Source organism: Anabas testudineus, chromosome 17 (assembly GCF_900324465.2).
Source record: "Anabas testudineus chromosome 17, fAnaTes1.2, whole genome shotgun sequence".
NCBI classification, from domain to species: domain Eukaryota; kingdom Metazoa; phylum Chordata; class Actinopteri; order Anabantiformes; family Anabantidae; genus Anabas; species Anabas testudineus.
Window position 1 is genome coordinate 15779374 of NC_046626.1, and position 15338 is coordinate 15794711.

The 15338-nt window shown below is 39.0% G+C and overlaps 1 protein-coding gene across 1 annotated transcript in view; it reads right to left on the reverse strand.

Moving 5' to 3' along the window:
* The window catches only part of prkci (protein kinase C, iota), a 27845-nt gene extending 14208 nt beyond the window's left edge, over positions 1–13637 (reverse strand). Inside the window, exons 1-7 of the mRNA XM_026375093.2 lie at positions 13289–13637; positions 6487–6608; positions 3432–3521; positions 1590–1640; positions 1383–1468; positions 606–743; positions 409–463 (exon numbers count right to left, since the gene is read on the reverse strand). Coding sequence (XP_026230878.1) covers positions 409–463; positions 606–743; positions 1383–1468; positions 1590–1640; positions 3432–3521; positions 6487–6608; positions 13289–13371 — 625 coding nt within the window. The 5' untranslated portion in view covers positions 13372–13637. The remainder of the gene's footprint in view (positions 1–408; positions 464–605; positions 744–1382; positions 1469–1589; positions 1641–3431; positions 3522–6486; positions 6609–13288) is intronic.
* Positions 13638–15338: the final 1701 nt, after the last annotated feature.

Consider the following 15338-nt stretch of genomic DNA (forward strand, 5'->3'; position numbering starts at 1 on the left):
AGGCAAAGGCTTGACATTCACCTACTAAAACACACCAACTTACAACATGTGTCTTCATTCACGTAAAACATTTCAAATTCTGTCATAACCATCATTTATTATATTGTGTTTTTAGAGATTTAAGATTCCAGGTTAGAGAGAGACAAGCTGACTAATATACTGCAGGATTTAGACCTTTCATGTGACTTGTTAACAAAACTAAAAATATAAAATATCACCAGAACTGGCTTTCAGTGATAAAAAGCTGCCGGAAATGAGTCAAAATGAGGTGTTACAGCTTAGAAAGGACATTTCAAATGTCAGAATGTAATTAAAAAGATTCAAATAGTCCTGGGTGCTAAAAGGAAACTTGCGTTTTGTTTTGTATTTTATTAATTGTGTGTGTTCCCATGAGTGTGTGTGCATTACCTGGTTGTTCGGTTTGGTCTAATTGACTTGATGGTGGGCTGGGCATGATCGGCTCCTAGACAACAACATTCACCATTTAGTATAATAATCAGCACAAAAGCAGAATACACTCCTGCAGGGCATGTATGAGTCATGGACGTTAACAATCCAGTTTACGGCATCAGACTAATGAGCATAACATTTGTCAGAGCCCTCACCTGGATCATTGGTCTGCCGCACTCCACTGTGACCAGTTTATGGCACTTCTTGTGCACCAGCAGCTTGCAGTTGATGCATTTGTAACCTTGTCTCCCCAGACCCCAGATACGGTCTGTACAGATGGCACAGTGGGCTCGCTGCTCAACAGGGCAGAAGGAGAAAAATTACTATCATAAACAAGCACACACTGCATTCAGTGAGAAGGCTTGCTGAAACACATGCTCCTGTGGGTCGTTCTGTGTGACCACCATGGCTCTTAGTCCATCACTAAATACAAAAACAAATTACTAATGAGCACTGGATGGATTCATACTTAGACTTTGAAAAGTGAGCTGAAAAAAATGCATGTTCCAGAAGACACAGTCTGAAAGTGTGTGCTCTTTCCTTGTTTTTACATTATGTATTATCACCTCCCTCTTGATATTGCATAGCTTTAAACATGCAGTATTTAAATTTATACAATAGTCATGGGAAGTGCAATATTCAATACTTAAAATCTCAACTCCAAGGCGCCGTAAATATGTACATTTGTAGATATTTTTCCAGTGTGTTTCTTAAGATCTTTTTGTTCTTGTTTCTGTGACTCAGGAATTTCCCCACTGTGGAATTAATAAAAGTATATGTTATCTTCTCTTATCTTACCTTACTTTACCTTCACCGAGTTTGGTGTTAAAATGAGGTGTAAACACTTGGACAATGCATCTCACAAAGTAGTTTTGACAGACCAAAAAACAACCCTTTCACTATAAAATACTGTAAACAAAATTCAGTTTCACCCTGTTAAAGCGTTTAGCCTGAAAGGCGTGACCACTGGCGTAGTAAAGTTTTCTCCAGCGCCGGGCTCCACGCCGATATATAGACTCTGTGGACAAATGAAAAAGGCAGATCCTGTGTTATCTGTCTGGTTTCATGTTACTTGTGTGTGATAATCAATAGTAGTCAGTTATTCTTGGGTAAGGAGACGGGCTTTAGGTTTAACTCACTGTCTTCTCCTGGACAGGGCATGCCTGGTTTTTCAGGTACACATGGAAACACTGAAAAGAAAGAAAAGAAGAGAGTGTTGAATTAATAATTATTCTATCTGAAGCACACGAGTTTGACAGCACTCATAAGAGGACACATGCTACTTAAGAGGATTATACCGCCTCTCATCGTGACTGCAGTTACAACTACCCGTCGCCTGAAGAGAGTCATGATGAAATTCATTCATATTTTTTGATGGTGAAATTGTGCTTTAGATACAAACAGAGGAAAGGGGCAAAAAACACAATCTTAAGAAAGCTGGTTATTTGCTTATGTACGTGTGAGCGGGAGACAGCTTGAGTGTGACTGAAGGTAGTGTTAGTCACAGGCGAGGCGTGGGCTACAGCTGACAAGCTCGTTCACAAGCAGACCTAGCGAACCCCCCGTAGCATCGTCACACCCTCTCCTCGACCCCATCCTCCATTCATTGCCTGCGTCACACTCACATCCACTGTACTCTTGAACCCTCACCTCTGATTTGATTGAAACTTTACATTAACCACAGAGCCCCTCTCTCCGCTTCATGCACACATCAGTTCTTAATGTGTCTAAAACAGCAAATACACACTTTAAAAGCTCAGTAGCAGGACAAAGCTGCAATTATCTCTAAATCCAAACGAGTACTGGCCTGACCCATATCATTTAACACCTCGGCTACTCACTCAGACTCCTTCCAACGAGCAAAGCATTCTGTTCGTTAGCGCTAACTTGTTGATTAGATGCAAAGTGACACAGATATCCAATTTTGTAGTAATCATCTGTCCACATATCCAAAGTGACTCCATGTTATCAATCATTGCATTCTTGATCAAATGTTCCAAATTGCTCCACATACACAATCTTCCCTCCCCAGCACAGAGTTGTCCCTGATCTCTAGATTCGTGAAACTATATAACTATTTGTCAAATAGCAAAGCAAAGACAGGGAAGTGAACTAGTTCAAGGGCACATAGACGGATGCTGACAGCAGCAGTAATGTTGTTTTCACAGATCAGTGCAGCATGAACAACCTGTTCTGATGCTTCTCTTATGCATACAGTATCTGTGTTCAGAAATGATTAGAGACATAAATTCTGAGACAAACTTAAAAAATCGAAAGAACTTAAAATTCTGTATTTTTAATATTTTAATTGCAATGTTTTGATCAGGTTCCCTGCAGTGAGGCACTAGGCACACAGGTTTAAGGAGGTCTTGCCTAAGGACCACTACTGCTTATTGTGTAATAAAGATGATTTTCTGGTTTACTTCAGGTACTGTTAAGGATCTGCTTACATTATTATTGTTGTTTAAACACCAGTAAAACAGATATAGTTTTCATTTTTCGACAAGTAAAGAGAAAAACACATTTGTAAACATCAGCATGTACATGTGTTAATTATGCCTTATTCTAGAAAATGTATTAAAAGAAAGTGAATATTTCCACATTTACAAATACATTGAGGAAAACATTTGATATACATACATTATACACAGCTGCCTGAGCAATTATAACAACAAGACAAGACAAGAAAGTGAACTAATTAGCAGTCAAGTTGCATGCTTGCTACAACTGCCTGGACAATGTTTAGCAGTGCTTATCATCTGTGATCCCGGGCCTGAGGTCTGGTAACCGTGGTTCAGTGACCAGCGGTGAAACACACTATTTCAGCCAACTTGACTGGTGATAAAAAGCCAAGCTGAGGGTTGAGTGGAGCAGCACTAGAGTAAAGACTCTGTGAGTCAACGTCTTACTGGCTACATGTGAACATATTGTCAAACTACATGTTATGTTACAAATAAAGTGTGAAAAGCAGTAAGGCTCACCATGGATAATGAGCTCTGAGTCTTTGTTTAGCTCGTAGAGACGCAGCGCCTCCTCCAACTCCAGCTGAGACGACACGGTGCAGGGGTCACCTACAGCGGAGGAGACCAGATGTCATTCAACACATTCACATGCACACAAGAAACCAGGTTACCATCAGAAACCAGGTCAAAAAAGGAAACCGTGTTTTTATACCCTCTGGGTTAACCTTATTTCTCTAAAGGTACATTTGTTTGATTTGACTTATCCTTTACAGCAAACATGTAATATTTTAGGTTTATTATTGTGTAACCACTGAAGATAATATTTACTTTTATGTCAGAGCACCTAGAGTGACCACATACACAGAAACTACTACACTGGTCTGCGTCCATATTATCATAAATATATATTTGACATCTTGTTTTATGTTCTATATATAAATATGTCTTATGTGATTTTAGTTTTTGGCTAACATTATTATTCTCTTCTGTTTTATTACCCACACTGCAATGTCAATCTTAAAATTCTTCTAACAAATAAAACTACTCACTTGTGATAATACATACATTATTTGTGATAAAAGCAAGGCTGCAAAGTATAACAGATTAATTAATTAACATTTTGCAAACAAAACGATCAGTCGAGTAAATTATTGTGATATTAAACAATAATGACATTTAATAATTGGTAGTTGAGTCTTCGATAAAAGAAACATTGCTGCAGGTAAAACATTTTCGCTTTCATCACTCCATGTTGCTGCTAAATAATGCTGCTGATAAATTCATAAAAACAAGTTTTAATCATGTTTATATCAGAACAGCTAATAATTAAAGCCTTTAGGTGCTTGTATTTGTGCATATGTTTAGCATATAACATTTTCTCACTTTCTTGCTTTTAACACCTCCCCTACTTATTTGTCGGTATTATGAAGTTTTTATCTTTCATGTATAAATATGTTAAAACTAAAATATGTTGAAAACCCAGTGGGGGAAACCCAGTTTCTCATTTTCATGACATTTAAGCGATCAGGTTAACAATGAACAGGTGGCATTTAAGTGCAATGAGCAACAAGTCGTGCAATAACAAAGCAGAAACAATTAAGTGGTACATAAACTGTATTTCCACTTCTCAGAACAAAAGTTGTGAGAGTAAAAGATGAGTTCTACAGTAGGGTAGGTTGACATTTAAATAGAAAAAAATAAACTTCTGTCTAACCATTGTAGGTGTGATATGAATTACAACATGTGAACTTTAAACAGTGAAAAAAGTGTGGGCGTGCGCGAGAGTGTAGAAGACTGCTGTAGCAGACGTTACCATTTCAAATAGTATCCTTTTAATTGCACTGTCGTATTTGTGTAGTGATCAATCTTAGTCAATAATTAAAATGCCACCTAGACACAGATCTAATTATGTCCTTATCATTAACAGGGAGAGTCAGGTGTCACTGTGACACATGCAGTAAGAGTGTGAGCTGACACAGAGGACATTGATTGGGTCTAGTGCTCTACCAAACTAATTATGACAACAAACCACTGGTTTTATAAATTACCCCGAGAACTGAAACTATGTCTGAGATGAGTCTTTTTCCAAAGACACTCGGTGTGATGTCATGTAGAGCGCAAAGCGTGAGAAATATCGTTGTTTGAGGCCAACACAAGGAAGCACTTAAATGAACATTTTGTCCGATAAAGAGATTAATTTTTGAGTCATTTAATTAAAATATAAAAGTGACACTAAAGTGAAACTTAAGGCTGATGCACCAGATTACATGTGGCTGGTATTTTATAAATTGGGTTAGAGAAGGTATCATTTCATTCCAGGCACTTTGTAATTATTGTGATAATGGGACGAGTTCACTGCACAGCTGTACCGTGTGTGGGTAGAAGGAGAGCTAGCTACCACTGAACGAGCACTTCATTACAACTATCAAGCAGCTTGACTTTCTTAGACAGCCAATTGACTGCAGCTAATTGTTTGTGGGTGGCTACTAGTTGGAGCCGATCTGAGTCTAATGAGGTTGGGCAGGTTGACCTTACCCTGAGCAGAGCAATCTGACAGCTCCATCTTTCCTATGACACTATTACTGCTGCATGACTAACTGGCTGACGACAACGAACTGGGTGAGGAAGCTGTGTACTTTATTGACTGACACAAAAAGACTCAACCTTACAGTCAAGTGCAATGGCAGATATGAGCATGTGTTCATACTAACCAATTGTGGCAAACTGTATTTAATGTTTGTTTGTTACCTGGTGAAGTAGTATGTCTTTTAACGCTTATTTTTGATTATTGTTCCTGTAATATGAATTTTGCAAGTCGCCAGCATATTTGTTTATTGGTGCAGGTGGAGATGAACAATAACCCTTTCTAGACTTGTACCCTGTTATATTAGTTTTTTTTTTTTTTATTTATACTGAACCAAACAAAAGCAGAACGATGCATCAGTGTCCAATAATGTATGTGCTTTCCTTCTGTTATTTGGATTCAAGCTAAGTTGTGAATTATACAACATATTAAACATTATTGTGAGGATTTGTTATCAATCTCAAAGGACAACTACGAAGTGCAGCACAGGTGTAGGTAGTGGGATGTCGTTAGAGTAAGGCTTTGCACAAGTGGTTGGGATCGACTACCAAAAGGTAGTAGCCCATCTCTAGTCCAGACATTGTTGGTCGATTGCACAGGAGATCTGTATCAGACGTGTTCTCTCTTAAGGGAAAGTGTCTGTTTGGTTTCAGTGAGTGGTGGTTCTTGGTTAAGGCATGCAGGACGTATAATGTGACAAAGGCCAAGACAAAAATATCTAAATGTTATAAAAAAATTAAAAAAAAAAAAAAAATTATAAATCAGAAGTTCCGGGTTACAGTTGCTGTCTGGAAACGACTAAGGAGACATGGGCAGGTGTCTCCCCTTTCACACACACAGATGCTGCAATTTCACAACTTCCACTGTCAGCAACAGTTGCAGATCATTTGGGATTTAAACATTTTACACAGAACAACGTGGCAGCAAAATGTCACTACAATTCCACCTTGAACAGGTGGTGTCAAAATGAGGAGGGTGAGGCTGTCATACCTTCCTCATCGATCCACTTCATGGTGAAGAGCTGGTCGTTGTCCATGGAGCACATGTCCCTCACCTCCCCATACAGACCGTCATACGAGATGGAAGGCTCAAAATGGGTGATCATGATGTCCCTGCAGAAAAGAGAGATAAAGTCAAGTTTTATATTTGATTATGTGAATATCTGGATTACACTGCGTGATTACATAGTAAAACAATAAATAAAAATACATCTAGAATACAAAAACTATTTTTGTTTTAATGGTGAACCAGCATAGGAAACTAAGAATAGCACATTCACAATTTATAGGCTAGAAATAAACAGTTATCAGCAATTAGTTTTCTGTGAATTGATTTCCTATTTTGCCTGAGCAACAGCCCAATGGGAATAGGCCACACACACACTTTATTTAACATATTTTATATGCTGGAAGCAGAAAAAAAATTATTTTTGTTTGATAGCCGACAACTGTTAATGTCAGACATTAAATCAAAACACTCTCACTTCTCTGACAGAGCACCCCCCGAAACACTGCTGTGTGAGTCACAGTCTCGCGGTCTGTCACATTTGTGTGTGCATTCGTCTGTACAGCATGATTGTGGGTGTGAGAAAGGGAAGAAAACATGAGCGTGAAAGAGAGAGAGAGAGGGAAAGAGAAACTAAACACAATGAATCACAGACTGTGATGGTGGTAGGTGTAGCTGCTTGTTGCCCACCACTGCACTCCATTACTTACTGGAGAGCAGAGTAAAACCTCGAACACTTTCCTTCCTGCTTTTTATCAACAAGTACATGGCACTCTACTTCTTCAGTTCACGCAGACGTAAACAAAAGAACTGTGAGACATGGGATGAGGAGATACATGGTGCATTTATTAACTCCTGTGGATGGGATCATATGTCCTTCATCTTTTCAAGGCAACTTTAGGATGGATTTTGCTTGCTGTCAGCCCTTTGACCAGCCTTAGCAGTGTTTACAACCCAAAGATGGGGGCAGGAGATAGTATACACATAAGCTTTTACAGGTCTGCAGGCGACAGGAGTCTGAGCTCTGGCGCCTCTATGTGTGGGATCATGAGCAAGTTAAGAGGAGAAATGGGCAAAAACGAGGGGAGCATGGTAAACAGACAGGAATAAAACGTAAATAAAAAATCGGCATGATGCGTAAAAGCTTTATCAGCAGCCAAAGAGTGACCCACAAGGACAACTACCTCTTAGGATTTTCATCAACTTGAGAGCTTTATTGCAGGATGATAAAATCCCAACACAAGGAGTAAAGAACGCACACTTCAGGGACATCTACTGTACACGCCCAAGGACAGTGTAAAGTGTGTGAGGCCACTGTAGGGTCAGACCTTGCCAGCTGCAACCACACATAAATAAATACTACACTGTGATTTACTGGCTGATATTTCAGTTTCACATTAAAGCCGAGCTTCTGAGGAGTGCGGCTTGTGATCGTGCTGCTTTTGCACAGCAGGTATTAAACTGTGTGGACTAAAAATCACACATCAAAAATGAATAAAGCACCTTGAGCAAGCATAAACTGAGGTAAGGCCTAGATTGATGCCGCTCTCCCTCTATTTTCTCACCCACTTCCTTCATCCTGTTGGTGTTAATCATTGCCTGTGGGGGGAGGTGGGTACTAGCAACTACCCTCCTACAGTCTAATCTCTCCTCTAGGACCAGCACAGCAGCTCTACTTCCTCCTAAAGCCCTGATAACAGCAGAAGATAGAGAGTACATGAAGACACATAAACAAATACTACACTACAGTTCCCACACTGTGACTGTACACGATTCAGGGCAGAGTATTAATGCCAGCAGGTGACTTTAACTGTGTCACGTGTAACCGGAGCTGAGCTGTGGGTGTCCATTAAACACAGGCTGTAGTTAAAGTTTAGCCACGTCTCAAGTGCCTCAAACAACATCCTCTGTGACACGGCCACAGGATCAGCTAATGATGACAGTAACAGGAAACTGGCAGAGACTACAAAGATATTTAAATATTTTAATGGAACGAATGCAAAATACTTTAACCCAGGTTTTTCAGATTTTAAAAACCTGTGTTTTTATAGATTTTTAATTGCTGTACACATACGAAAGTTGAAACAATTACGATAATCCCCCCAAGCTGTTTAATCAAGCAAAAATGCCAAATATTTGCTGCTACCAGCTTTTTGCTATACATTATTTACTACTAATACACATAATTCATTAATTAAGAAAATAAATAATCAAATTAGTTTCAGCTCCAGCTTGCTGTTCCTCAAGATGTCATGTTATTTTGAATAAGAATAGGTTACATTTTACAGATGAAACCATCAAATATTACTCTACAAACTAACATCTAAAAACAAATGTATAATGTCATGAAGTAGACAAAGGAATGCAAGCTTTGGGATTTCTCGGGGTGATTAACACAGAAAGATTGTGCAACGAGCGACTGGGAGCTCATCACTGGTGAGTAACAGGGAGGAAGTGGCATTCCACACAGACCTGGCATTCCTCTCCTCCATACCGTCCTACAGCACAGATAAATTAAATGAGGTGGAGGAGGAGAAGGGGAGTGATGGCCTGCACCCCCAGCAGCCCTATCTGGCCAGCATGAAGTCATTCGTCACTGGTGAGCGCTCAAGCAAGAAGAAGGGTCAGGGTGCCTCTCTGGGCTTCCATGAGGACCTAGGACCATCTATTGCTCTGTCATTGCTGCTACGTGTGAACATGCACCTCACAACGTTTTAACACAACCCACATGTACAAGCTCAGAGAATGTAAATCACATGCTGACACAGACAGACATGGATGAAAAACACATATTTAGAGAAACACACATGCAGACGATAAAGTTTCCAAACCGCCACCTAGACACACCCAGTGCCCTAAACAACACCTCCACTCTCCTACTCCTTGTCTACTTAAATCAGGGTGACTAGACCTCACTACTGGTCTGTACTGCAGGATGCTGTGGTCTTCAAGAAACACAGTCCAACCTGTAGTGCTAAATAGGGGGAGCCTCACTACTTGTGGCGCAGTAGTCACGTATATCATCCTGGTTTCACAAAGGAGAGACACATAGGCACAGAAAGAATGTTAATTATTTCCCATACTTTGTACTGAGGAGCTGGTAGGGAAATTGTCCATTTAATGTCTGGGCCGACTGACTTGGATATGGGCATTCTCAGCTACAGCTCCCCCGGGTAATGTCTAGAGAAGTTCAGGCTTCCAGTGCATGTCAGAAAATGACTTAGGTCACAAAAAATTTCAGACACGTCATTAAACATTTGAGCTTTGTTTCATCGGCAGGATGTGTAGACACTGCAACACAGTGAGAATCAGTGACACTTACACACGGTAAATATAACCATGCGTTGAGAGGTGTTTTGGTGGATGGGTGGGTGGGGGGGCAGGACTGTGGTTGAGTGCTTGAGGGGCTTTCAGAGCAAAAGTAAACCACAAGACAAGGAATGCTTCCCATGTTAAACAAAGCTGAGCCTTGAAGCACTGATTCTGAAGGCAGCGTCTTTGAAAAAGAAGAGCAACTCCTTTCAGAAAGAGGAAAATAACTGAAGGGCTCCATCGAGCCGGTGAAATCCCAGTGTCCTGCCAAGCAACATGCCTTACACAGGAATCCTGAAGCTGATCTGGCACATACAAAGCCCTGTAATAGTCTACGTTGGCAACTCTGCAAAACTATGTTTTGTTTTCTGACCTGGCATATGACACACTGAAGTGTCAATTTTCTAGAGAGGCTCAGTACATTACTCACAAATCTCTTCTATCTAGTCTTGTGTAAGCTATAATTCCATTGATAGTTTATTAGCTGCAGCTTATCATTAAAAAAAAAAAATAAACAAGATTAAAGGTCAGAAGCTGAAGTTGTAAGCTCATACGAACTGACTACAAAAGATTTGAAGTTTACTATCATGCAAACAACAAAAAAAAAAAACAAATCCTCACATCCAAGAAGCTGGAACCAGTTAAATGTTTGGCTCAATTAATCAATTAGTTGCATATATACTGCAGATCTATAATAAACCATCCAGGGAAATATGTGAAGCAGGTCATGTTCTTTAAGGATTAAGGTGTATTAATCAATTCTTATTGTGGCAGCTGCTTTAATTGTCATTAACCAGGTTCATGAGATGCCTGCTTTTCTGTGTTTAATATTACTGTGAACTAAATACATTTGGGTTTTGGGACATTAGGTGGTAAAAAACAAGCCATTTGTTTGTTTGCTGGCATTTTATGATATACAAAATTGTGAATTAATAAATGCATTTATAAGTTTTATCCTTTTTATACTTTTATTTTTCAGTCCATCTATACCACATAATAGTATCAGCATCACTGTCAGTTTCAAGTCATGTGATCAGTGCATTTGCAGCCTGTCTGTTGACCCTGAATGAAAGCAACATAAAGCTGAGTTAGTGACTGCTACAGGCTGACACCAGTCTGCTGATGCTGAACGTAAACAGACATGCAAAGAGAAAACAACAAACTCAAACAAAAGGACCAATACTGGAACAGACTAGCACAGAAGAAAAAAAAGTGAAAGACTCAAGTTCGAGTTGGTATTTTAACACTGTTGTCAAGAATATAAACAAACAGCTGATATAATTGTTTAACGATTTCAACCTGTGAAAAGGGACTAATCATTAAAATCAGTGTTTAGGTGACAAGGAAAACCTGCAGTTGTTTCAGCCTTGATGTTGCATGATGAAGCATTTCTATTTGTTTTAAGCACAAATTACATGTTTACTCGGGCTACAACTAATGATTGATTCAACAATTCTATCAAAATGTAAAAACTAAAAATCATCTTGCAGAGACAAAGGTAGCGTATGTCAGTGTTTTATTCTGTCTGACCACAAGTCTAAAACCCAAACAAGTTTTTAACTTCAACTGGCAAAAAAGTATATTTTTCTGATGAACTAATCAGTCGACAAATCAGCTCTTTCAGTATTTGCAGAGATATTCATACACTAACATTATTTTTAGACCTGAACACATTTTAATTATAGTATTTGAAAAGGTTTATCAAACCTGACATGTGGCTCCCACCTGTCAGTACCAATTCAAGATATTAGAGTATTACTGTCCCTTATATCTGCAACTCAGAAATAAAAAGTAATAACATCATTGACATCCTGGCTTAATGCATTCCAACAGCCAAACTATAAGAGCAGTTTACTGCATTCCCTCAACATACCCAAGATTCCTCAGCAGTAGCCTCATAAATACTTTACACACTTTCTTCTGAGAGATGACACCTAATGATGAACACACATTACACAGAGTTACTGAGGTGTGTCACCGTGCCAGTGTGAAATACAACAGGCTCAAGTGACTTGCACTACACGTTTTTCAAGTTTTAGCTGGTCTCCAATCAGCCTGATCAAACAGAGGCAGCGGGACAGGGAGTGTCGTATGGAAACAAATGAGTGACCAGTGATTTCCATCACCGCATCCAAGTGCGAAACTCAAACAGCTGAACTGCCTTTAGTATGTTTGGTATGACAAAAACTCAAAAAGAAACAGCATCTACATATTCCATTCTTAGCGATGGACAGTATGTTAAAATGTAATGTTTATAATATTTGTGTTAAAACCACACAAAAGGCTTTTAATAATGTTACTTTATTAGGTTATAGCTGGGTTTAGCTGCTTAGGGGTTGGTCTAAAACAGCAGCAACAATTAAATGCAACATATTTTTTAAGAACTGCAAATCTTAAATATGTTTGAATTTTAGCTTCCCAATCATGTTCCATTCACAAGCACGATTTGCTCCATTTAATTCAAAATATCTTTGTGGGTTTTTTTGTGTAAACTTGTGATAGTCATTAATGTTTGCTTGCCATTGACTATATGATGAATTTAAAAAGAAAAACAACAGAAAGTAAGAAAACATTACTTGTAATCCTTTTCTAAGATAAGGTTGGCTTTACACACAAATAGTTAGAGGCCAACGCTGTAACTATATAGAGAGCTAATGCAGTGAAACCAATTAAAATATAGAGCTGCAATGTCTTTTACAATGAATTCATTATTTTATTCCTTTTTCAACCAAAAATGTCAATCATGCATAGGCCCTGCTACTTTTCATCATCATATAAATGATTATAAACATAACACAACACTTTACTTAAGCAGTGGGATATAATAAAAGCCTTTTTTCTACATTTCAGACTCCTTATAGACCAAATGATAAAACTCATACATGAATGTTATTGAAAACAAGTTGCAGCCCTGGCTAAATGTGGTCTAGCTGTCTAAGGTTAACAATACACAAGTACTTGACTTTTCTGTTGTTTCATTTCACATACTGCCAATATCTTAAGATCAATTTGTAAACGCCTATTACTGTTCAAAACTGTAAAGGCATGAAATTAATATTAGTTAACCAGTAACAAAATGTTTGGTGAGTTGTAAACCGTATCGGTGAAACTAACTCCTGTTAGCAACGGATATGAACTGACATGGTAGCTACAAAGCTTTCAAAACTGTGTCAGAATGAAGCTTTAAATTGGGTGAACAACCGGTTTAGACTGATTTTAAACCACTTCACAGCTTCTGTATCTTGCTGACACGTTTTTTAAACAACACAGAGAGCCCGGCTTCACAACGTCAACCCTCCCGGAGAGTTTCACCTGACTGCCCAGTGTACCTAAACCTGGAACCAAACATTAGCAAGACGTTAGCTAAGTTAGCTAATGTTAGCAAACTGGTTAGCCTCTTTTTCAAGTCTAAACCGCTACTAGTTAGTTTCAAAACAAGACTGGCGACATACTGACAGTCATGGTTATTTCTTACCCTTTATAATAAGCCTTCACCCGGACTTGGTGGGAATTCTCGCCGGGGTGGGACATGGTGCTGTCCCGCAACGTCGGCATCATAAGCTCCGCCGCGGTCGGTCCGACTCACCGATGCCTTCCTTCTTTCCTTCCTTCCCTCTTAGGCACCGCAGTTGTATACCACACCCAAAACACTTCGTTTTTGTAGTCCGTCGACGCGACAAGTAAAAAACGAGGCAGGTGATGCTAAAAACGAAGAGTTTATGGCTCCTTAAACAAACAAAAATAACACGTAAAGTAAAGAAAAACTTGCGGGTTTCGCCGAACAACTCCCTACTGCAAAGGCCTAGCGACGGACGGGCCCATTATCGGAATGTTAGGGGTGGCGCTAACTTGGCGTTTTACAAACATATATACTTATGTAAAAAATATAATTCTGCACAACAATAATAAACATAGCTTTATACCCATTTACCGTTCACGTAGTATAACAAATCAATATAACACGGTTTACATATCTACAAAGTTACGTGTGTCCTAAACAGCAGTCTGACTGTACCAACTCTATGTTTTCAAAGGGGTTTGTGATGCATTCAAGTTCAAACACCGAGCTGGGACAAATTTGTTCAAGTGCTTTGGTTGAAAAAACAGTAACAAATGCAAAAGCATAGTTTTGTTTTTGTTTTTTTTTGTTTTTTTTTGTTGTTTTTTGAGTGCGTTGATGAGGTGACAGGGCTAGTGTGAACAGAAATGTTAATGTTGAAAGAAGGTAAGGTAAGGAAATTAAAAACAAATTAGGATGATAGATGTAATCTATAGTGTATAATTAAATGCAAAATCCAAATGTTTAAACAAATCTTGGGGTCGTTGTTGGTTTGTTCAAATCTACAGAATAGACTGCAGATCGCATATTATGTTAGAAACTAAGGAGCTATACACTCACTCACTATTGGCTGAGTGGTTTAAACTGGTTTATTTTACTGACCCCATATTGTGGAATATCACATTAAATAAATTATCCTTCCTTTCCCTGGATTAAAGCCTTGACAGCCCATGATGGGCAATTCTTGGAAAAGTGCATAAATGAAATCATCAGTCTCCCCATTTACTTCCTAGATATAAAAGCAGAAAGAAAACTATAAAAGCAGAAAGAAAACAGCACTAGCTGTTTAAAACAGAGGTCTGCATTCAACACCTAACTAAAGTCTACACACAGGCCTGTGTTTTATTCCACTGTACAGTGAACTCAGTCTTCTGACACATGTCTGTTTACGCACGCAGCCACTGGGATTTTACTCACAAAGCCTGCTCTTTTTAGAACAAATATGAACATCTGCACACAAACCATCGTCATACTACAGCATACACGTTAATTTCACTAAATAAAAAGCCACTGGAGACGGATACAAACACATTTGAACCGCTGTCACGCATCTCTCACGCAGGCTCTGAGCGCAGCAGGACTCCGCGGGCTGTGAAAAGTCCTCCCGCACTGCGAGCGGTGCTGTGCCAAGGCTTTTTTTTTATTGCCTGCTGTATACGATTAGATTTTTTTATCTCCATTTTAGACAGTACTGACGCATCAATAGGCTTCATGACTTGGACAATGTGCCGGTTTATGGTCAGTTCCTGATGTTGGCCCATGTCTATCAATACCAGGCAGGTAACGCCGACAAGAGGTGAATGATTGTGCATGCAAATAAAGCGAGAGGCAGACAGACATTACATCCTGGTTTATTGAATGTATTTACCGAAGGATCCTAAATTATGGGCATGTAAAAAAAAATATACTGATTTTCTAATCGTTTATGGTTTGCTGAATTGTATCCCTGTTTTTAATTGGACAGAACAAGATCTGCAGCAAAATCAATCAATCACTGTTCCAGCTGAATTTATTCCTATGTTATATGGAAAATAAATTTCCTGTTCTAAGGGTAGGCAATCGAGCAGATTGCATATTAGTTATTATCCAGATTATTATTGTCTGTAATTGATGAAAAAACCAGAGGCTTTGTCTGGTGTTTGTCTCGACGCGTGAGTGAAACATTATAGTGTTCACATTAAAAACA